A 25,797-nucleotide genomic window follows, 5' to 3' on the forward strand; every position below is an offset into this window, starting at 1 on the left:
CCGCTATAGGACAGAAAATGTTGTTTTAGCATTTTGAAGAAAAGGTACTGTTTAATTTTTTTTTTTAAATAAACTAAATATTTTTCTAATGGAGAAAAAACCTTCAGGTTTTACCTAAAAAGATCTGTTGCACAGTAAAAAGTTCAATAAGTGGCTTGATATTTATTTTTAATACATTGTGTCATATTTTTAAACTTTAAAAACGTTCTCCTGAAAAATCAGGTTTTTTTGATTTTTGACGTTCTTGAAAGGAGTGAGCGACATGAGAAACGCTAAAAAATATACTAAAAAATAACTCATTGGAGACAATCCATATTTGTGAACAAGTATTTGGACACACTCAAAATGTTGTACAATAATGTAATACTACTATAATGTAGTACTTTTTTTAAAGGTGTATAGTAAAATATGGTTTAGCCGAAGGGAGGATCAAATACGTATAATAGGTTTAGAAACGTACAATTATGTTTTCATGTCGCCACTACATGGAAGTAACATTACGAGCCTCCACATATGGGCTCTTATTATATAATCTCGCAGGTTCTTCCGCCCGAGATTCAACTCGTCTGCCCACATAATGCATGTGTGTACCAATTAAACACAACTAATTCGTGGTAGATCTGAAGCCGCCCCACTGACGCCGTACAAGCGAGCTGTAACTAATGCATAGACCAAATTTTTCATTACAAGTCCGAAGCGAAGGTGACGGGCGCCCGGCCTGAGCGACCCTCATCAAGTATCTTAGGCGCCACAGCTAAGGATCATCCCGAAAAGGTTGAGTCGACAGTTAATCATACCAACAACGATGAAAAAAGGGTAAAACCACCCGTACAGAACGCAAGAGACGAAAGGTTTTATTTAAAAAGAAGCTGAACTTTTAGAGCTACGAGAAATCTAATGCCAACAGTGTCTAAAATACGTTTTCATGCGCCAATATTTCTTTCCTAAAAATGTTGATAGATCTGGCCAAAGATTGAACAGTGTACTAAAAGTCCCTTTTTGCAAATCCAGACTCGCGCAAAGACGCAACACAAAGCGATATGGATTACTCCTAAGAGGATCAAATACGGCATTTCTGAAGAAAAAATTGGGTGGAATCCTAAATTTATTTCCTAAAAATATTTATAGATCTAGCCAAAGACTGAATAGTGTATACAAAATCCCTTTTTGCAAATCCATACTCTCATTTATCGCGAAGACCTTGAAAGACATCCTTCCATATAGACATTCATAGACACTAAATATTTGAATTTGTTTCGATTTAAGGTTTTGCTGAAAATATTTATTTAAAAAAAAACAGATCTAAGTAGCTTCTTCTGTTAATTTAAAACTCATATAGTATATCAAATAAATGTTGGTGAATTTTTTCACTCTAATATTTATTCAAAATTACTTTAATTTCAAAATTACCTGAAGCGGAAGGCTGATCATCTTTCCTTCATATGTTAATGATGAAGATAACACTGCGTTTACATGATGCAGTGCAATATGCTCCATTGGGGTGCGGATAAGGGTTCGAAGAAGATAAAGACAGTATTTATATACTTTTTTTTATTAATTTAAAATAAAATATTTGCATTTTATATTAGCACTTTTAATCTATTTAAATTTTTGGAATCTATTGTATTCTTTGTAATACCCTTAATTATAACCTAAAATAAAAAAATATGCCCACACATAGGCCATACCTTTGTGGGATATTTTTTTTGTTATTATTAATATAATATAATATTTTTGTACTTGTAATTATATTATATTGTGAAATGTAACAAAAAATTTAAATAAATAAAATAATAATACATTTTTTACTTAGTCTCTCATCCAGTAGTAACCGTTTTGGGGATCTCTATTAGGTTCTATAGGTGATTCTACCTGAAACCCTTGCGGGGTTTGCGGCAAACGGAATGCAGAAATCGATTTGATGCACAAAATGCAGAAACATTTCGTTTGCTCTGTATTTATTACCGTGCATTAGGGTCAAGTGCCGTTAAATGCTTAATTTAGGTTTGGAAAAGGCTTAATGAAGGGAGTATGTTTATTTGGCTATAAATTTTCACCCATTACGCCGACAGAAAAGAGTCAACCGTATAAATATCTAATAAAACATCACTCAAATGCGGAACGATCTATACCAGTGGTCGGCAAACTTGTTACCCAAAGAGCCAAGTATATCATAGTCGTACAGGAGAAGGTGACCAACTAACAAAACTTAAATGTTCAGGAGGGCCATTTAAGTCACTTTTGCTTGGCAAGAAAATAAACATCAAAGCAGTTAATCATTTTTAACAAGTAAATATATAATATTTCCTGGTTTAAAATCCTTTGGGATTTTTTTCAGGGCAATATTAAGCTAGTAAGATATCAAATAGTTAATGATCACGTTTTTGTAAAAATATGCACTTGGTCACTTTCTCCTGTATGACTACGATATAATGCGCATTAAGCGATTGAAAATTTGCTTGAGAGTCAAATCTGTATGCGATTCACTAGAATATCTACTATATATCACTAGATTATCTACTAAAATACACCATTTTTTATAAGTTTTGACCTTTATTAAATTACGGGAACACTCGATATATTCAATATTACCCTGCACTGGTACCTGAAGCGGAGGGTGATCACCTTTCCTTCATGTATTAACAATAAATATAACACTGCATTTATATGATGCAGTGCCCTATGCACCATTGGAGTGCAGATAAAGTTTTGAAGTGGACCATAGACCAACAAATAGAGCCGCCAATAATTTAGCAATGACACCAACATTCAAATAACTCCATCACTTCTGTGACGTCATTCATTGCCAACTTACGGAAATAACGTTTTTTAGAAGGCGAATTTTCCAAAAGAAAATGATGAATGAAATAATTAATTATATCGGCCGTCATAAACACAAAACGAGTCTACAATCCTTTATAGGATGAGTATGTTAAATTGGATATTCCTCCCGTCGCGACGGGAGGAATAGATCTTTGTCCGACGCGTCGGACAAAGATCCATTAAAAAGAATTGGGAAAGCGTAAAAAAATATTAAAATTTACATATTTTTTTCATATTTGAACCAATGAATATGTAACAATAATATCATATTTAGGAAAACTAAGAAGTTATGGAATATACTCATCGAGTCACGAATTGGCGAAGCGTGATGGTTTATTACGTTTCATACATTACATTCTGTAAAATATAATACAACGGAATCAGTGCTGGCGCCAGTGCGAGTGAAAATGATTGACCGAAGATCGATCAGAAAAACTGATTTAAAAGTGTTCACACAGGGTGTAAAAACATATATTTAAAAAAATATTTTTAAATTAAATAATTCGCAAATCTTCTATTTTGGGCACTTGTCTGTAGATAGGAATGAAACGAAAGCGAAGGAAAGATAAAAATATATCACAACTCGACCATTCAAAAATCTTGAATAAAAAAGGCATATTAAATCGCATGGACCGGGGCCTTTTTTACATGTATATGTGAAGTCCACGTTCATTTATCAGATTCAACACAAGGTCGCAACAAAAAATACCGTGACACCCCCCTCCATAAACCAAATATGTTTATTTTTAATTAAAATTTTACTCAGTAAATACCACTATTTCACTAAATCTATTGTGACACGTATGTCGATATATTTATATGTATTTACTTCGAAGAAAACTTTTTTTTCCATATAAAAATTATGTTTTAAGCAACAACAAAAAAAATACGTTGAATGTTGTTGGGTAATATATCCAAAATTAAACACGGTTATTGGATTGAATTGTACTTTTATTTACATATTTCGCTCACTCCTTTCAAGAACGTCATAAATCAAAAAACTTGATTTTTCAGGAGAACGTTTTTAAAGTTTAAAAATAAGATACAATATATTAAAAATAAATATCAAGCCACTTATTGAACTTTTTACTGTGCAACAGATCTTTTTAGGTAAAACCTGAAGGTTCTTTCTCCACTTGAAAAATATTTAGTATATTTCAAAAAATAATTAAACAATACCTTTTCTTCAAAATGCAAAAACAACACTTTCTGCCCTGTAGCGGGTAAATATTAAGTTAAAAATATGCCTCTTTTGCTGGGATATAGTACATTTTCCGGGCATTTCGAAAACATGCACAATTTAAAATTGACGATTTTTGATTTATGACGTTCTTGAAAGGAGTGAGCGAAATATGATAATATGTGACGCGTTTCCTCTTATTAAGACATTATCAAACACTCCAGTGTTTGATTATATCTTAATAAGACGAAACGCGTCATATAACATATGTAAATAAAAGTAGAATTCAATCCAATAACCGTGTTTAATTTTGGAAATATTAACTAAAAATTCAATATGGAATTCTACGAACTGCAGTTACAATAATTACGTTAAATGTTATCTGAGTTTAAATAAAATTAAGTTACGATTTGTCGTATATTTCATCTTAATGTCATATATTTCGTCATTAAAACTCTTCAGTCAAAGGGTAACACCTTAATATGTATTTTATATCACAAAATATGCTTTCTCGCTTAAATATTTTAAATTCGCAAATAATATGTTTAAATAAAAGACCCGATAGTATTAAAAAAAGCCAAATCATCCTGTATAATATCACAATATATTGTTCTGTATCCATCAGTCTCGGAGGGTGGACGCGGAACACAATGGCGCTGTCGATCAGACGCGAGGCATTAGCGGCCAACGCCGGCTGAGTGATATCCCTTCTCAGATACTGGCTGATTACCTTCACCTTACTCCTGCGCTCCTGGGACCTGGGATCGCCATTATTCATCTTCACCTCCCATACAAACCCAATCACGCGGCGTCAATCAATTCCTATACAAGATATTATACAGAGACCAACACAATACGACCCTGCGAACGCTTTAGTGAGATTATGACGGTGATTTTGTATTGAATATTATTTGAGATTTTATCTTTAGGCGAGGCCGTGGATGAAAACAAAATCTCGGACAGTCGAGTATATCATATCGTGGGTGTACTGGCAAAAAACTTTAACTCGAAAATATACAATGTTGACTAATGATGCAGAATTATAAAGTTTTCAACGTTATAAAAACTAGTTAAATACATTAAGTAGTTTGAAACCTCATATTTATGTGGTATATTATTAAATTAAAACCAATATTTTTAGCTTTTCCACTTTATTTTTATTTGACCAGCGACCGGGTTTCGTCGTTACCGACATCAGACTGGTCTGACCAGTCTGATGTCGGTAACGACGGGAGGACCTGGGATCGCCATTATTCATCTTCACCTCCCATACAAACCCAATCACGCGGCGTCAATCAATTCCTATACAAGATATTATACAGAGACCAACACAATACGACCCTGCGAACGCTTTAGTGAGATTATGACGGTGATTTTGTATTGAATATTATTTGAGATTTTATCTTTAGGCGAGGCCGTGGATGAAAACAAAATCTCGGACAGTCGAGTATATCATATCGTGGGTGTACTGGCAAAAAACTTTAACTCGAAAATATACAATGTTGACTAATGATGCAGAATTATAAAGTTTTCAACGTTATAAAAACTAGTTAAATACATTAAGTAGTTTGAAACCTCATATTTATGTGGTATATTATTAAATTAAAACCAATATTTTTAGCTTTTCCACTTTATTTTTATTTGACCAGCGACCGGGTTTCGTCGTTACCGACATCAGACTGGTCTGACCAGTCTGATGATGTCGGTAACGACGAAACCCGGTCGCTGGTCAAATAAAAATAAAGTGGAAAAGCTAAAAATATTGGTTTTAATCTAATATTAAATTAAAATGCAATTCCATCACGAAGTGTCAGTGGATAATATAAATCTATTAAAAAATATTTATGTGGTTTTAAAATTAAATTCAACTTTAAGTTTGATATTTTCTTCAGGCCAAAAGCTTTAAATAACAGGGATTATTCAAATAGGGATTTTAGAGCTAACGTTTTTTGCCAGTATACCCACGATATCATATTTATGATAAGCCCAGCTTGAAACGTGCCATGCCATGTCTACGAATTTCATTTTGAGTGTGTCCAAATACTGGGGTTTCTCAACTTTAAGAATAATTTTACTTATATCCAAAAAGAGTATTTGCTAAATAAAAGCTGTTCTGTAAAAATTCCCAAAAAAAATAACACTGAAACCATTAAAAAAAACAGCAATCGTTCAAATATTGAAGGATGGTAAATACTTGAATCTAATAAAAAGTTAATCTTTGAGATTCCAAAACAATTTTAAAATAGCAAAATGCAATACCAAATAATTCCAACAGAACTTTTAAGAGATAAATATTTCGATAACCTTCCTACAAATATTTTTAAAAAATGAAGCATATTAAAATATAAAAATAATAATAATTGATTCAATGATTCAAACCCTTATCCGCACCCCAATGGTGCATAGGGCACTGCATCATATAAACGCAGTGTTATCTTGATCGTTAACACATGAAGGAAAGGTGATCAGCCATCCACTTCAGGTACCAGTCCAGGGTAATATGAAATAAATATTGGAGTGAAAAAATCACTTATATTTATTTGACCCCCCTGGGAATCGAACCCAGGACCTCCAGAACGGTAGCTGAGGGTGCTGACCATTTCACTACGGAGGCGGACCGTAAAATTTAAAAAAAAAATTAAATGCCTTTTATACAGGTTAATCGGAAAAAAACATACACACAAAATAGATAATACAAAGAAAAAACTATTACATCATTTATAAGTATAAACAATAAACAATGAGTGTCAGTCCCTCTCTAAGCACAAGGGGAAGAGCGTAATTAGTATTGAGATATATTGAAAGTAGAAATGTCTAGCAAATGAATTAAATTGGAATATTTTTTGAAGCTAATAAACTTCAAAATTATTTTTTACATCTCACCAATAGATGTCTCTAGCGAAGTTCTATTGATTCAAGCACAAGGTTTCTAAATTGGTTCATATATACAGAACTTCCAAGAATTTGAGTAGTGTGGTTGTCAATAATGGGTAGAATTGGTGAATTTTACACGTGTGTAAAGTGATCACTTAAACCAGCTTATGACGGTCGTCAGCTCCGTAAATGCCCAGACTTCCATATTCTTCTTCATCTTTGATGAGATGTCAAAAATAATATGAAAATAACTCCTGTAATTGGAGATAATCCAGATTTTGTGAACAAGTATTTGGACACACTCAAAATGTTGTAAACTTCAAAATTGTTTATATAAATAGCTAGTGTTCGAAGAGGAGGGTTATACGCCATTCCACCGTAATCTGGCATCACCACAGCAATGGTCTCGGCCGAGGAGGGAGCCTTATGAAAAACTTCTCGGAATGAAAATAAAAGGCTATTATTCCAGACTCCCAGTGGAATCTCCATACAAAATCATCGCTACGCTGAGTTATGCGCATATAAATGTCCCGAGAAGGGCCGCGGGCCGCGCATATACACGGTATTCCATGCCCGACGACTATAGCAAGAGGACACAACACAAAGCGATATGAATTACAACATTTTGAGTGTGTCCAAATACTTGTTCACAAAATCTGGATTATCTCCAAGTACAGGATGTTAAATTAAATGTTGTAAATAAATTATCTGGCCAAATTATTAGCTTAAATAATAAAAATGAAAATGATATTTTCTGGCGTTTCTCATGTGTGTGATTATAATCCAGGATTCGGACCTCACATGCTAATATAAGAGTTTCTGCTTAGTAAAAAGCTTCTTTACATCTCACCAATAGATGTCTCTAGTGAAGTTCTAGTGATTCAAGAACAAGGTTTCTAAATTGGTTCATATATATAGAACTTCCAAGAATTTGAGTAGTGTGGTTGTCAATAATGGGTAGAATCGGTGAATGTTACACGTGTGTAAAGTGATCACTTAAACCAGCCTATGACGGTCGTCAGCCCCGTTAATGCCCAGACATCCATATTCTTCTTCATCTTTGATGAGATGTCAAAAAATAATACGATATGAATTACTTGATATGAATAACTCTCATGATTTTTTAAAAATCTTCTTCCTAACTCCATTTTTTCGACTTTGTAGACTGTTAGTATCAGCTCTCTTCGTCCTGAGGTTTGTAGGGCCTCCTATATATAACGTTACCTAGGTCATGCCTTCGAATCATCTTTCAGTAGCATCCATAGTAGATTTTTTTTTGTCTTGGTCTTCCTCTAGATGTCTTTCGAGGAAGATCCATGGCAATCGTCTGGTTTACAATATGTTCAGGTTCTCTACGTACTATGTGCCCATGCCATCTCAATTGCCTTTCCTCTACCTTACTATTGATGCCAGTTACACCCAAACTTCCACGAATGCGTGAACTCTTTATTTTATCTCTAAGGGACACTCCAGCTGACCATCTAAGCATTCGCATTTCAGCAGTTTCTAGTTGCATATAGTAGGCGTTATACATCGTCTAGGATATATTTTTTTAGAATATACATATGTAAAATGATTTATTTTTTAGAATACATGCTTAACAAAGATTTTTTAACTCCTTACCTTTCAATAACTCTTATCTTTTTAAAACCATAAAATTATTTCGTAGAAAAATTTATTTTCTCAATACAAAAACGGTATTTTAAGCAAAAAAAAATTAGTTAGGTCAAATGTACTTCAAACCCTTATCCGCACCCCGTTGGTGCATAGGGCACTGCAACATATAAACGCAGTGTTATCTTGATCGTTAACACATGAAGGAAGGGTGATCAACCCTCCGCTTCAGGTACCAGTCCAGGGTAATATTAAATAAATATTAGAGAGAGAAAAATCACTTATATTTATTTTCACCCCCCTGGGTATCGAACCCGGGACCTCCAGCACGGTGGCGGAGCGGACCGTCAAATGTTTCCTGGGTTTAAAGAAAATAAGGTTGCGATTTATCGATTATTGGGCCTTAAAACAGCGTTTATGTATTGAAAAAAATCAATCTTTATAATGGGTTGAAAAGTAAAGAGTTAAAAAATATATATAAATAAACATACGTTTTTTTTCAATACATATTCTTAAAAATCTACAACATTTTGAGTGTGTCCAAATACTTGTTCACAAAATCTGGATTGTCTCCAATTACAGGAGTTATTTTCATATTATTTTTTGACATCTCATCAAAGATGAAGAAGAATATGGAAGTCTGGGCATTTACGGGGCTTACGACCGTCACAGGCTGGTTTAAGTGATCACTTAACACACGTGTAACATTCACCAATTCTACCCATTATTGACAACCACACTACTCAAATTCTTGGAAGTTATATATATATGAACCAATTTAGAAACCTTGTTCATGAATCACTAGAACTTCACTAGAGACATCTATTGGTGAGATGTAAAGAAGCTTTTTACTAAGCAGAAACTCTTATATTAGTATGTGAGATCCGAATCCTGGATTATAATCACACACATGAGAAACGCCAGAAAATACCATTTTCATTTTTATTATTAAGCTTATAATTTGACCAGATAATTTATTTACAACATTTTGAGTGTGTCCAAATACTTGTTCACAAAATCTGGATTGTCTCCAATTACAGGAGTTATTTTCATATTATTTTTTGACATCATCTTTGATGAGATGTCAAAAAATAATACTTAAAAATCTAATTCCAATATTAATTTTGTTAAACGTGGACAGATACACGTTTGGCTCCTCGCGCATACAGTTGCGTACTGAATAGTATATTTGGAAGTACGCCTTTAAGAATCGGAAGGATTTTAGTATGTGCTTGATCAGAGTCCGATTGTTAGTTCCTCTGCTTCACGACTCTGCGAGCGATCTCCGCTAAAAAAAAGTGCGAATTCGAAGAGAATTTGTTAGAACGTGACCGCCTTTGTCAGTATCCTTGGTGTGAACATTGTTCTCTTCTTTTTTCTCTTCTTGTTTCTCGTCTTGTATTAATGTACCTGCAGCGGTGGCCAATTAAGGACACCTCACCATTCTAGATACATTCCGACAAATTTCCTATTGTGAAATTAAACTTGTGTATTTTTTTAAAGGTGATTTTTCACTTTATTTATTGACTTGGCGTTTAATTTGTAGAACTCCATTTTAATTTATGTATTAATTTTAAATCAAACACAGATTTTTCGAGTCTACTAAGTTGTATTTTAGTAACAAAAAACACATAAAAAATTATATTGTGACAATTGTTTCGCCTTGTTAGGGCATTATCAAACGAATGTCCTTCGTTTGACATTCGTTTGATAATGCCCTAACAAGGCGAAACAATTGTCACAATATAATTTTTTATGTGTTTTTTGTTACTAAAATACAACTTAGTAGACTCGAAAAATCTGCGTTTGATTTAAAATTAATACGTGATTTTTCACTCTAATATTTAGTCAATATTACCCTGGACTGATCTAAGCGATGACTGGACTAAGACTAAGACTGGACTAAGCGGTGGGCTGATCACTTTTCCTTCATGTGTTAACGATCAAGATAACACATGAAGGATAACACGTGTTTATATGATGCAGTGCCCTATGCACCATTGGGGTGCGGATAAGGGCTTGAAGGAGAAATAGATATTTTTAATTTCATTAATTGATTCGGCAGTCACTTTGTGGTAAAATCTATCCATTTTTAATTCCTGTTTTACTTAACCTTCAACGTCCCAAGGATCCAACTCTAAAATTTAGAATTAGCTTCAAATACGGTGTTTGAAAATGATGCGGAATGCATCGAAACACGTGTCACAGTAGATTTTAAGAAATAGTGGTATTAACCAAGATATTTTTAATTTTAGTTTTACCACATTTTCTTAAAATCTATTGTGAGAAGTGTTTCGATGCATTCCGCATCATTTTCAAACACCGTATGAGAAGCTAATTCTTTAGAATAAGAATTGTGTTCTTGGGACGTAGAAGGATGAAGAGGGGGTAGGAGCTGTTTTTTATTTTTATTTAAATAAAATATTCTTAGATTATTATTTTCGTATACAGTAAGTCCTCTACTTACGCGAATAATTAGTTCCAACGGTTCCAGTCGATAAATCGCGTAAGTCGAAAAAATATATTTTTGATTTTATTTTATACTCGTAAGATATGGTATTTAAAAATATGCGCTTGTTTAAAGGAAATACATATCGTAGTCGTACAGGAGAAAGTGACCAACTAACTAACGTAAATTGTTCATTGTAAACATTTATGTCACCATTGCTTGGCGAGAAAATAAACATCAATGCAGTTAGTCATTTTAAACAAGTCAATATATGTAATATACTTCCATGTTTAAAATCCTTTGGGATTTTTTTTCAGGGCAATATTAAGCCAGTAAATATCAAATAGTCAATGATCACGTTTTTGTAAAAAATGCACTTGGTCACTGTCTCCTTTATGACTACGATATGTAGTACATTTGTGAAAACAGAATAGATCTACATGGATATACTTAATAAAACATAATAATTTTCATAGGTTATTGTTTAATCAGATAAGTACATAATTATTTCTGTGTACATATACATGGTTATATTTAAGTACAGACTACTTATTAATTATTAATTTTCCTTTATTTTTGGTAATTATCGTAGATTGCGTTGGTACTGATTTTTACTCGGTATCCATAATTCGAATAAATAGTTGTTCTAATCGTAAAATGAGACATTTTATGAGCTCGTGCAATATCAGCCACTTTTTTCACATTGTTTCATAATTTTAAATTTAGTGTCCATTGTTATGGCATGTCTTCTTTTATTATCAATTTGAGAATCAAATTTACGTTCGTTCGAGATCTAAAGGGTTATAGTTGGGTAGAAACAACGACTTGAGAAAAAAATATTTTTAAAAAATCGTGTAAGTACAAATTCACGTAAGTCGAAATCACGCAAGTGAGGACTTACTGTACTCAATTTTGGATCGGATTTCAAAAAATGAAAGGAAATCTCTATTTCTTCTGAAGAGCGATGCTGTACTCCGATGAGTTGAAAAATGGATTAAAATACCCTTTTAATAAGTATCAAATTGCAGACGATGTTGCCCAAAGAATGTGTCAGTCTCTACACGAGAAAAAACCAATTCGGCTTTCTTTGATTCCGACGATTTATTGGATGGCTGCGTTCTCGAAGGAAGGGGTCAGCCGTGGCATCGTTAGCGACAGGACAACGCGGGGTGATCTGGGTGTCGAGTTACGATGACAATTTACGTTTATATCGCCGATCGCGGAGGCAGATCTAACTTAGATATCGCCCACAACCGGTCAACACTCGACTCGTTACGATCGCAGTTGACATTCTACAGCTTTGAGCTTTGGGTCCGATTTCCTAAACACGAAACTGTGGGAAATTCCCCAAAAACCGGGTAAATTTAAATATTCCTATAACACAATAATTTATGAGAGTTAATTATTTACATATTAGAATATAAAGGCTTATATATTTGACAAATTGGATAAAAATATTACGACACAATATTTCAATATTTATTGGTTTAGCAACAACTTTTTTAAAGAATTTCTTTTATTTGTTAAAAATGTAAACTTTTTTTTCAGTGAAATATATACATTTTTTAAAATGTTAGTATTTTTACAGTAAAATATATACATTTTATAAATGTTAGTATTTTTACAGTAAAATACATACATTTTTAAAATGTTAGCATTTTTACAGTAAAATATATACATTTTTAAAATGTTAGTATTTTTAAAGTAAAATATATCCATTTTTTCAGTTGATGAATGAAATATAAAACCAATGCTGATACCTGATATTAATGTAATTTATTAATGATATTTATTAATGTAAACACGACTTGTTTCAATAACTATAGGTGTTCTCATCATCAGGTGAAAATACACTTTTTGTATTTTCTTCTGTAGATGAAAACATCTCTAGTTCTCGAAACTAGTCGTGTTAAACTTCATATGTTTAATTTACAATTTTTATATTGAAGGGTATTATAACCACGCATGTTTGCAAAGCCAGAGTGATGTGGCATTCTATTCACTCTGCCTACCCCTCTGGAAAGCGATGGCTAGTTATAGTTAGTTACTATCATCTTATTAAATTGTCTGACCACAAAGTTGATGCTTTAAATATTAATAATATGAGTTCAATAGTAGATTTGCCACATTACGGTTGTATAATTTACCTTTTTTATAATATTTATATTGAAGGGTATTATTACTCGCACCTTGCGGTTAAATCACGCTCCACGTATTGTAGATGGTGAATACCGATTACTGCTACGAGATACAACCTCTAATTTATAAATTCACAATTATTGTACGCGCCTACAGACGGAAAATCACAGCCCCAGATCTTTCCAACAAAATAAAACAGGTTGAATAATAAATTATGGTATTTTTTAACGCTTCGAGAAGGATCGGTGTTTGGATTTACGAAACGTTCCACCCGGTACGACGATCTATGGTTATTATATTATAAAAAGGAGGTGAGGGCAAGGAATACCGAGAAAAGCGTGAAATTACGAGGTGCATGATGTACGGTATACAGGATTAGAGTATGGCTTACAGTACGTGAGTGCGGTAAACCAAATCCATGGGTGGGGTGTTTCATGATCTAAGGTTTTTTTTATGGGGGTTGCATTTATTATTTACCTTGCTTATTAGGTACAAGGTTTGTAGATCATTAACCTTTCCGGGAGTACAAAAATTGATGTCCGACTTTCTCTGGGGAGTGGGTTATTTTTACATGAAAAAAAAATTGTTTTCATTAAATTGATGTATTATGAAAATAGAAATTATGTATGTTAACATATATTAAAAAAAAAACCTATTCGAAATATTTTTCAATTATGACAAAATTACACACAAATATCCACAGATGTCATTGCTATACAAGTAACATCATACTAACTGACAGACGGACTTCGACGTTCATTAACGTCTATGCTCCTTTAAGGAAAATTCGCAATGACGTTCATTATCGTTCATACTCCCGGACTGGATAAGGCCATATTCGTAATAATACAACTCAGTTACTTCCGGTAACGCATAGAGCCGGTCGCCAGGTCAAGCCCATTTTATTTTTAGAATACGTTTGATGATGGATGAAATTTTTATTAAAATATGTTTTGATTTGTTTTTTACTCCTTACCTTTGAATGACTCTTTTTTTCAAAATCACATATTTATTTCGAAGAAAAACTTTATTTTCCAATACAAAAACGGTGTTTAAAAAAATCATATGTAACTTGAGTTTAAAGACAATTAAGTTGCTATTTAACAAATATTAGTAAGCCTTCAATGAATGTTTTATTTTCTATATATTTGAACCAATTTAGAAACCTTGTTCTTGAATCACTAGAACTTCACTAGAGACATCTATTGGTGAGATGTAAAGAAGCTTTTTATTAAGCAGAAACTCTTATATTAGTATGTTTTATTTTAATCTGTGTTGGGAACAGGAAGGATAATTTATGGTGTGGGCCAATCAGGAACTTCTAAATTCGATCAGACCTTCTGTTTCAATAGAAGAGGGTTTGGCATTTTGGATCCTAGCTTGGTTTATGGTACCAATGTCCTTCACTATTTTTATCATGTCGCTCACTCCTTTCAAGAACGTCATAAATCAAAAAACTTGATTTTTCAAGAGATTTCGTTTTTAAAGCTTAAAAATATAACACTATGTTTTAAAAATAAATATCAAGCCACTTATTGAACTTTTTACTGTGCAACAGATCTTTTAAGGTAAAACCTGAAAGTTTTTTCTCCATTTGAAAGAAATGTAGAATATTGAAAAAAAGAATTAAACAATACCTTTTCTTCAAAATGCAAAAACAACACTTTCTGCCCTGTAGCGGGTAAATATTAAGTTAAAAATATGCCCCCTTTGCTGGGATATAGTACATTTTCTGGGCATTCCGAAAACATGCACAACTGATAATTGACGATTTTTGATTTATGACGTTCTTGAAAGGAGTGAGCGATGTATGATACCAAAAATCTAAGGGGTTTTAAAACACCCAATAATTAAATCACAGTGAAGCGCCCTTGAGGTAGTATTCTACAAAAATGGCGCTGTACAAACTATGCAAAATTATTATTATAATAGTATTATTCAATTTCTTGCGTGTGCCGTCTGTCTCGTGATGTGTATCGTAAGAATTGGGTTCATGACGTCTGTCCAGAACGACTCGAATCTATTCTGGGCTTATATTATTCACATTGCTTTCAGTCTGCGAAGATTGGTGAAGTAGCGCGTCACAGTGTAGCGTATATTACCGTCTCGTATGGATATCGAATGGAATGCGTCTGAATGCTTGTACGCGTACGTGCGCTACGTTTAATTTCCCATGTTCAGTCATAGATTGATGACATTGCAGTACGATCACCCATTTACAATGGGTATATGGCATTACATTTAGGATTGTTATAATAGCACATCAATGTTGGGATGGAAAAGTTTTCATCATATATGTTGAACAATATAACTTTTCAGCGCTGAGATAAATCATATCATATTGTAATTCGATATTGATATCGTGGAATGCCCCTCAATTTGTACTATATGTCTTTGATTGAGCTTGATCTTTCGTCACCCCGAGCCTCTTCCATGTATTTTTTTATGAATTCACAAATATGGATATTTATATTAGAACAGTACAAGTATTTGTAGATAAAAACGTAAGTTGACATCTCAAAATAGATGAAGAATTGAATGGGAGTCCGAGTATTTACAGGGCTTAAGACCTGTGACAGGCTGGTTCAAGTGATCACGTTATACACGTGTAACATTCACCATTCTACCCATGATTGACAACTGCACTGCATAAATTTTTGGAACTCATACATATGTCATAAATCTCATGACGCGCATATATGTATGTATGATACAATTTATACATCGCATCATGTGCGAGTTTACGGCAATATTTATGGTCGATAATAGTAAGCAATATTTAGTTTATTTTTATGACGCTTATAATTTGACCAATAACTTTATTCAAGACATTTTGGGTCCAAATCCTTGTTCACACTTTCTACACTTGATTATTTTTACATTTTGGCATCGCAATGTTATAAAAATACATATATTGATGTTGGAATGGATATATATATATATATATATATATATATATATATATATATATATATATATATATATATATATATATATATAAATATATATATAAATATATATATATATATATATATATATATATATATATATATATATATATATATATATATATATATATATATAATTAATGGCTTATAGGCGTGTACATAGCAGTAGCAGGATCAGGTGATAGGTTAGGTAAATAATATATTAAATAATGTTTTGAGGTAGCGATTGAACCACCCCACAGCTGATAAGAACGGGGCGAGAGAACCCAGCCAAGGTGTGTCGGGATAAACGATCAGATAAAAGGAGAGACGAAAAAACTGGAGAGGCCATTATTCTCCGCAGGTGCTTGGGTCAGGGCAGAGGGGAGGGGGTGGGGGAAGGAGGGAGAGAGGAGAGTCGGGATAGAGGGATGACGGCTTACCTAATTACACTTAAAAAATAAGGGTAAAATATTACAAATAATATCGACGGCCCCTAAGTAAAGTACTCTATCTGCAAATTTGTTACTTTACAGGAGAGAGCTTAGAAGATTTTTTTAACGTATTTTTTTTTTATTAATTAACGATTTTATCTGAAATTCTAAACTGGTATTCAAAAACACAATAAAATATTGCATTAAACCGTTTTAATATGCTTTGTCAAAATTAAGTAGTTTTTAGGAGTTCAGTTCATTTCGAAAATTCGATGTAGATAGCGTCTTATTTGCCTGAAAACTAGGCGTAATTTTTTTTTTGTTTGTTTATATTTGTAGATAACGGTCAGTTGATAACATACACCAAATATCTCAAAATTTACAAAAATGTAGTTAGAGCACTTTAAGTAGGGCACGTCGATATATTGACAACAGCTTCATTTAGGGTGACACTAGATCTGTAGAAACATTCATCAATGGATTCTGTTTATTGTTTCGGCATTTACTTTGTGGTAAGGCACGATGAAATTGTAAAAATAATAACGCTTGTTTTTTACCACTTGCGTTTATTTTATTGTTTTATTTACTATTTATTTTATTTTATTTGTTCAGGAATTGTACAGCTTTACATATAAAAAAAGTATATAATAAACAAAAGTTATAGTAACAATAATAAAAATTACATTACATTAACAAAAAATAGTTACATTAATAAAAATAAAGCCATTTAAACAATTCCACATTTATGCTATAACTATTAAAAAACATTCAAAGATTAAAAAAAAGGGTATAGTATAAAAAAAATACATTTTGCAAGAAGGAGAAGGAGAAAGAAAGGAGAGGAATTAATGAGGGTAATAACGACTAGTTTCGGAAGCTATGCTTCCATCTTCAGCTCTAAATATAAACTATATTTAGACCTGAAGATGTAGCATATCTCCCGAAACTAGTCATAAAAATAAAATAAACTCAGGTGGTAAAAAACAAGTGCTTTTCTTTTACAATTGATAATGTAATTACTAAATTTATAAATTTTACTTTACGCCCATGTAGAATAACATTTATAGTTATTTAATTTTTTGCTTAAGGGGATAGTCGCAGGCACAGAATTCATTCCACCGGAGACCACCGAAGAGGTCACACGTCTCTTCACGCCCGAAATATTTTATTTTTTTTAAATGTAAATTTGATATTTTTTAGAATATTTATTAAAGAAATATTTTTGAAATTTTTTTTAAACTCCTTACTTTTCAACAATTCTTTTCTTTTCAAAAACGTATAATTATTTGGAAGAAAAACTATTTTTTTTTAATGCAAAAACGGTATTTTAAGAAAAAAAAAACAAATACAAAAAATGGATTTAGAAAAAATTAAGTTGTGACGTAACGAATACTGGGCCTTAAAATACCGTTTTTGCATTAAAAAAAAAAGTTTTTCTTCGAATTAAATATATGGTTTTGAAAATAAAAAAGTTATTGAAAGATAATGAGTCAAAAATAAGATTTTTTTCTATATATGTATTCTAAAAAACAAAAAATCAAATATGTATTCTAAAACATAAATCGGGCGTAAACTGACGTCCGGCCCTCAGCGCAGCCGGACGCCTAATGAATTCAATCATTGCGAGTAAGGCCTTAACTAGCGGCAAGTCTAGCCCACTTTACCACTTTTAATTCGTAATAAGCGAGAATCGATGTTCGATGAGAATATTGAAACTGGTACACAGTATGTAATGTGGCGCCATGCTTCACGGAAGTCTACCACATTTCTGGGCCTAATTATTATTTACTTAGCTGATTCCCCACTTGTTTTGTCGAATTGAAATGAGCTTAGAAAATATAAAATAATATTTACCTATGTGTAAATTCTAAATGAAACTATTCCCGTGCATTTGATTTATATGTTTTTTGCTGATACTTAATGACAACTTCTACAAACTTTATACTTTTTAACAATTTTTTTGGTAGTTTTTTCCAACCGGATTCGACTCCTTTCAACAACGTCATATATCAACAAACTTGATTTTTCAGGAGATCGTTTTTAAAGTTTAAAAATATAATACAATGCAGTAAAAATAAATATCAAGCCACTTATTGAACTTTTTACTGCGCAAAAGATCTTTTTAGGTAAAACCTGAAGGTTTTTTCTCCACCAACAATACCTTTTCTTCAAAATGCAAAAACAACACTATCTGCCCTGTAGCGGGTAAATATAATGTTAAAAATATGCCGCTTTTGCTGGGATATAGTACATTTTCTGGACATTCCGAAAACAGAACTGAATTTTTTTTAAATATGACGTTGTTAAAAGGAGTGAGCGATAAGTACTATTATATATTTTGAAATATTCATATTATTATTTTTTAAGAATTTTAATCTTAAATTTATCAAAAATATAAACATACGAATACATATTTTGAATATATCGTAGTCGTACAGGAGAAAGTGACCAACTAACAAAATGTAAAATGTAAAATGAGGGTTATTTAAGTCACTTTTGCTTGGGAAGAAAATAAACATCAATGCGGTTAGTAATTTTTAACAATTCAATATATTATACTTCCAAGTTTTAAATCGCTTTGGGATTTTTTCAGGGTAACATTAAGCTAGTAAGATATCAAATAGTCACGTTTTGGTAAAAAAATGCACTTGGTCACTTTCTCCTGTATGACTACGATATGTTCGCTTACGGTGTTTGATAATGATATTGAATGCATATATTATACTTCCAAGTTTAAAATACTTTGGGATATTTTTCAGGGCAATATTGAGCTAGTAAGATATCAAATAGTCAATGATCACGTTTTTGTAAAAAAAGGCAATTGGTGACTTTCTTCTGTATGACTACGATATATTTATTGATTTTTTTTTTCAATAAATCTTTTCTTTACGAAACCATTTATTTATTTCGAAGTAAAACTTATTTTTTCAATACAAAAAAATGTGTTTTAAGAAAAAATTCAATTACGTTAAATGTTACCTGGGTTTAATGAAAGGTAATTTGCTATTTATCGTATATAGGGTAATAATTGATTGGGCAGTCTCTTTGCGGTAATATCTATCAAATTTATATAAAATTTGACTTGGTAAATACAATATTTTTTTATCGAAACGAGTGTCACAATAGTGGTATTTACCAAGTAAACTTATAATTAAAATTGTAAAGCATAGATTATCGCCATAAGGGATAAGTCAAGACCTGAGAGGCTGGATGACCCCTCGAAAGCAGTTGACCACGGTGCCCCGTATATGGCTACATCGTAACAAGACCGAGTTGAACAATAACAAAGCGGGCACAAGCGACAGGCACCTACTCAAAATGAAGACGACAAGAGACGGTCTTATTTGAACGAATAGTGGCTTTTTTATAAAGTGCATTGGATTTGATTCGTATATTTTTGTCGGTCAACCTGTCCACATGGTGAACGCTGCAAAGGATGGATCGGTATGGTAGACGACAGCTGCGCGCGTGGCGCAATCTCTAAATAGGGTATTTTCACATTTAAAAAAATATATACCTTCAAAACATATATAAAAATATTAACCAGCCTATGAAAGGTCATAAGCCTTGTAAACACCCAGACTTTCATATTCTTCTTCATCTATGTTGAGATGTCATAAATGTAAAAATAACTTTTTTATTTGTGTTTCAGTCTTGTTAACCTTAATCCCATGTCCCAAAATAAAAATGCAAATTACTCTTCGGGAATATTATATAAATATGACTTACGTGTGTAATATGTTTTAAAATTTAAATTTTTACGATGTTAAATGAGTCTAAAAGCGTTTGAAATATGGATATATGAAATTATTAACAAGATGAAATTTTCGCGCACTACGCGGAGTCGTATCAATAAGCAACCTTTAGGGTGCTGACAATCGATATATCGACTCTGGTATACATTCTGGTCGATATACCGACGATGACGCCAGTGTGTTTTGGCGGTCGAAATGAGAGGTTTTGTCGCAGCGTGCGCGTGTTTTAAGTTCTGATTCGTTAACAAATTTAAAGGTGGAGACTGACCGGAACATTTCGTCGTAACATCGCTCGCGGCGAGCATCCGAAACTATGGATGGAGCGCTCGGCTCGCTGTACTGACTATACGAATGCATCGTAACGTGTTACGTTACACCGAAATGCTCCAGTCAGTCTCCACCTTAACGTATTTAGTGAAAAACAGAAATACGTTTTTTTAAACCTATTGTTTTCGGCCTTAAAATATCGGATTCGTCAATGCGACTGTCAAACATCGCACGAAAATATTTGATGTATTCAAAATAGTGATAGTGACGATGAAATTAGAATGTTTATTGATCGGAGGATTGCCTATCGATAGTGAAAATCCCGAGAACGAGACAATTCACACGACCTTGACACATCCTTGCGAATAAATTTTTTCGTATTTTTCTCAAATAGTATTTATTTTTAAATATACAGTTATTACAAAATGCTGTTTTGTTTGAGTAATTTGTTCTTCGCCAATACCAGAAAGAAATACTAAAATCAATCAATTTGTATTTAAGAAAACTATTCTTGATTTTGTACGCGTCAAATGAAAAGAACCATTTTGCTGACAAAAACCCATTTCTCATAAATTTATGGTAATATCATTAGAATAGTAAAAGCAAGCTTAAAATATTCGGTACAGAAAAATATTTGTGAAACTACCCTATCAAACAGTATCTGTATCTTATCGGCCTCTCCTTTCTTTTGGACTGAATGGCGCCAAAACTGTGCGACAAGATAACATACTGACGCTTTCTTTTATTCTCAAAATGTTTACGTATTAAAGCTTATGTTTTGAATACAAATGGGTAATATGTATGTACAAATATATCTAATCTAGATAAACCTAAGCCTAATATAAAAAAAGTAATGGTAAGAAAAGAATTAGAAGTTATATATTTTGGATTAATTTTTTGTTTAGAATAGGTATATTGGTATATAGAATCAATATTTTCATAATTTTTTTAACTCCTTATATTTCGATAACCGTTTTCTTTTCAAACCATGTATTTATTTTGAAACAAAACTTTTTTTTTCACTATAAAAATGGTGTTTAAAGCAAAAAAAATAATTACGTCAAATGTTACCTGGGTTTAAAGAAAGTTAAGTTGCGGGCTACTGATTACTGGGCCTTAATAACTGGTACCTGAAGTACAATTAATAATAATAACCGACATCATCAGACTGGTCATTCACAAGCAAAATTTTAAAGAAAATGTATATGACAATACTTCATTATAAAGACTGCCATTTTGATATGCGTTTTCTTAATGCTTTTATTGTTGCAAGTAAAGGTTTGGGAGAAAAAATTAAAAAATATCCCATTAAACGCAAGTCATTTTTTCTTATCTTTTAAGAACAAGACATCCCTCAGAGAGCGGATTTTGAGGTCATCAACGCTTACTAAAGTTTATAGTGACAATATCAGTAATAGAAAGTGTTTCCTGTTAATGTATGGAAGATAACAATGTGATGTAATGCAACATGCTATTATTATCAACAGTGATAGAGTAATAGCTATTTATAAGATAGATGTCATCATAGCTGCTGAAACAAATCGTTGGACCCAAACTGACTTATGTTACAGGTTTCCGTAAGTAACCACCACACCACTTCTCCGCAAAGGCATACAGAGAGAACAGAACGCCACACCAATCTGTCTCGCAAACAATCTTTGCCTCTTCTACATTCATGCATCTCTCCAGCCGATTATTCCGACTTCTGATCTGACCACTTTCAACTATTTGAAATACTTAATCATGTCAAGTTTTCCTCTGCTTCTATTACCAACCATATTTGCCTCATAAATTCATTTTACTATTCTTTCTTCACACATTCGTTCCACACTCCCAAACCATTCTGTGCTTATATCAGCATTCAAAACATCTATACATCGTTTTGCATCACATTTGTCTGAGAGATTCCATTTAGTACACTTAATAGAGTCGGGGTTGATGAAAAAACCGCCGACAACAAAATGTTAATAGCAAAAATGCTAAACCATTTTACGAGAAGTACCGAATCATTAACTTATGTTACATTGAGATAAAATATTATAGAAAAAAAAGGCAATGAAAATTATCCAATAAGTAAATATTCAAAATTAAAACAGATTTGCCAAGGGCACACATTTATTCAAGTTCAAATGTTATTTATAATCTTTTTGGAAAATTAAAAATTACATTTTTTTTATTGTTCGGTAAATTATTTTTATAAAAAATAATTCCAAAGATCACATTTGTCAGATTAAAACTTATTTATAGTACACGTGTTCAAGTATAAGGCTGTTCACTTTCTGGGCCGTCCAGCACTTTTCTTCCCTCCGGCTTGCTGTTTGTCTTTGCCCGATAGCATGGGATGAGGTTCGGTGGAATTGATTTTAATGGGTATCTCGTAGAATTTGACTTTTTTCTTTTTAGCGGGCGGAGACTTTTCCGGCGATTCAACGACGGGTGTTTGAGTGTCTACAGTGGCGGCCCAGCCATCCTCGGGGTCCTCGATCTCCGGAGCTATCGGAAGGAACAGCAGCATGCTGTCTCCGTCGCCTTCTTCGTCGGAGCTGCAGAATGCTGCTATCGGTTCACATGTCGTAACGTCTACTTCAGTCTCTTCATCGTGTTCATTTTCACCTTCTAAATTGATGGATTTATCTTCGTCAGTTACGTCAAATTCCGATTCTCTTTCTTCGTATTCTACATTTTCGTCTAGTTCTTTGAAATCGGGAGCAAAGGCGGACCAATTCTCCACTTGGTTCTGTGCCCAGATGGAAACCACTCCGGAGCTGATGCTGGCTATGATGGGTCTGACAGGATGCCACACGACATCCAAAAGTAATTCTCCTTTGGTTCCGTGTAGAATTTTAACTAGATTACCTATAGATTTCTCCCAAATGTACAAAGCGTGCTGTCGGGCAGAACCGGCGCAGATGTATTCTCCGTCGCCGGAAAAGCAACACTTCTTCCATGTCGTTTTGTTAACTAAGTCTTGGAGTTTTTGTATCGGTTCCGGCTCGCCGTTCTTCCCGCATTTGAGCACATTCAAGGCATTGTAAACTCGGATGACCCTATCCGAGGTGTTGACTAAGAAACACTCTCCCCTTCTGGCAAATTCTATGCTTTTGATTCCCGTAGTGCTGGATGTTCCGATAGTGATTCTGAAACTGGCCTTGATTTCTAAGGATTGGGAATCTAGAATGAGGATTCGTCCTTTGGCGTTGCCGGTGTAGACGTGATCCCCTCTCCGGTCGAACGAGGCTATGATGTTGACGTCGCCGTCTTCGTCTAAAGGTAGGATCTTGTAATCGCCTTCGAGGTCCAGCAGCAGGGCGGCGTGCTTCATGGGGCATACCAGGAAACGCTTATCGTTGCGCGGGTCAAACTGGACCCTCAATATAGAAGTGGGGAACCTGAAGTGCTGCTCGCATTCTCCGGTGAGGACGTCCCAGATGCGGACGTTGTGGTCCGTGGAAGCGGAGAGGAGCTTCTGGCAGTCGCGAGACCAGCTCAGGCTGCAGACGGGGTGCACGTGGGCGGAGATGGACTTGGCTATCCCTCTGGTCAGGAAGTCCCAGATGAAGATGCGTCCGTCGTTGCAGCCCACGGCCAGCAGGGTGCCCCGCTTGTTGAAGGAGCAGGTGGCGGCGAGGGAAATAGAGTCCAAGGTCCCGTCGAACTCTTCGGGATAGTTCTGCCCGAACGATTCCAATAGTTCGATATTCATCTTGTCTTATTGCACATTTGTTTGCGACAACACATCTATAAAAATTAACACAAGTCACTTTATATTGGTTCCAAACATTTATAGACACAATATTTGTAATTTCATTGATTGATTCGGCAGTCACTTTGCGGTAAAATTTATGTTTTACTTAGTGGTATATACTAATTAAAACGTAAATTAAAAAATATTATTGATACATATGATATATTTACTTATATCAATACATATCAAATATATCAATACATAAAATTTTATTTAAAAAATGGAGAATTAACGAACCTAGCCCTCAATTACATCGTAAATAACTGACTTTCGATGAAAATTTATGATTTCTAAACATTAAAATTATTCAAGTATGGTTGTAAAACATCAACTGTCAAAATTATACGTTAAGAAATGCGTGAATACAATCCGGTAAATATAATAGACTTTGTAAAGTTTACAAGCCTCAATATATATTTTGTTAAAACATTAACCTGTACAATATTTATTAAATTTTTAAAAATCCAAGCGGATGACGTTTGTAAATATTCATAACAATGCCGAAAATTAATAATACCACAAATAATTTGAAAAAATCCATGCAAAACTTACCCATTAAAGGTTGGGATAAATATCTTGCTAATGTATAAAAACCACTTCACGTATACATGTGGATAATTCAAACATTTCAAGACAAGAAAGCCGACAAAAATCAGGACATCCTTAAAGGTTAGGTTAGCAAAGAGACGCCATGTTGATTTTTGAGCAATTTTGTACACAAACTAAAATGTTGCAATAATATCAATAAAAAAATATATATTCCCAAGAACCTCATGCACGCTCTTCTTCTTCTTTTTAATGGCTTTCATCCATCTTAGGTGTTGTAGCCAGTGTCGAGTTATTTTTTATTTCCACTTTTTACATTTGACTTTCAAATGTTAGTATTCCTGTTAGTGGGGTTAGTTTTATTAGTAATGTTTGTTTTCCAAGTGAGTTATCATACACCTTTACAAATTTATGCAATTAATTTTAAGATATGTTTTTACAAATTGTTTTATAAACAAGTTTGTTAGGGGAGGTTAATAAGGTTAAGATGTTAGTGGGAAATGGAACGTTTATACTGGAGAGGTCTGAAAGGAAGCTCAGGGTAACCGTCACTCAACGGGCACCCAAAGAACATGTCACCTAGATCCTCCTCTTCAAGACGACATTCACACATAGCAGTATCCCGGACATGTATTCTAAACAAGTGAGCACTGCAACAGCAGTGGCTTAGTCGCATTCTGCATATAGATGTTGTCTCGAACTTGTTATCCGGGAGAACCAGGGTTTCTCCGTTACTAAAGGAGATATATAATAAAGATTTTTACCCTTTATTTGGGCAGAGGTATCCCAATATTCCTGCCATGAGTGAAAAAGTCTATTCTTTACAATAACGAGGAGGTCATCGATGCTGAGTTCATTCACACATTCTGGGCCCCCGCTAAGGACGGCCTCCTTGGCCAGGGAATTCACCTTCTCATTTCCTTCTATTCCACAGTGGCTTGGAATTCAGGCAATAGTAGCTTTTTTATTCAACGAGGCCGCCCGTAGTAATAGGGATCGAGTCTCAATGCAGAATTCCTCATGCATGCTCATGAAACCTTTCCA

The 25,797-nt window shown here is 33.5% G+C and overlaps 2 protein-coding genes across 2 annotated transcripts in view; both read right to left on the reverse strand.

Annotated features, from left to right (window-relative positions):
* Positions 1–24,898, reverse strand: part of tkv (serine/threonine receptor kinase thickveins) — a 74,206-nt gene extending 49,308 nt beyond the window's left edge. The window contains exon 1 of the mRNA XM_088260410.1: positions 24,760–24,898. Within this exon, the coding sequence (XP_088116536.1) occupies positions 24,760–24,763 (4 nt within the window). The 5' untranslated portion in view covers positions 24,764–24,898. The remainder of the gene's footprint in view (positions 1–24,759) is intronic.
* Rbbp5 (retinoblastoma binding protein 5) lies at positions 22,486–24,898 on the reverse strand. The gene is made up of 2 exons (XM_088260411.1): positions 24,760–24,898; positions 22,486–24,200 (listed from the first exon to the last, which is right to left on the reverse strand). Exon 2 carries the CDS (start codon positions 24,163–24,165, stop codon positions 22,735–22,737), a length of 1,431 nt encoding a protein of 476 aa, XP_088116537.1. The 5' UTR covers positions 24,166–24,200; positions 24,760–24,898; the 3' UTR covers positions 22,486–22,734.
* Positions 24,899–25,797: the final 899 nt, after the last annotated feature.

The sequence above is a fragment of the Brachycentrus maculatus genome, unplaced genomic scaffold (assembly GCF_059751285.1).
Source record: "Brachycentrus maculatus isolate JH-2025_06_01 unplaced genomic scaffold, ASM5975128v1 h1tg000134l, whole genome shotgun sequence".
NCBI lineage: Eukaryota > Metazoa > Arthropoda > Insecta > Trichoptera > Brachycentridae > Brachycentrus > Brachycentrus maculatus.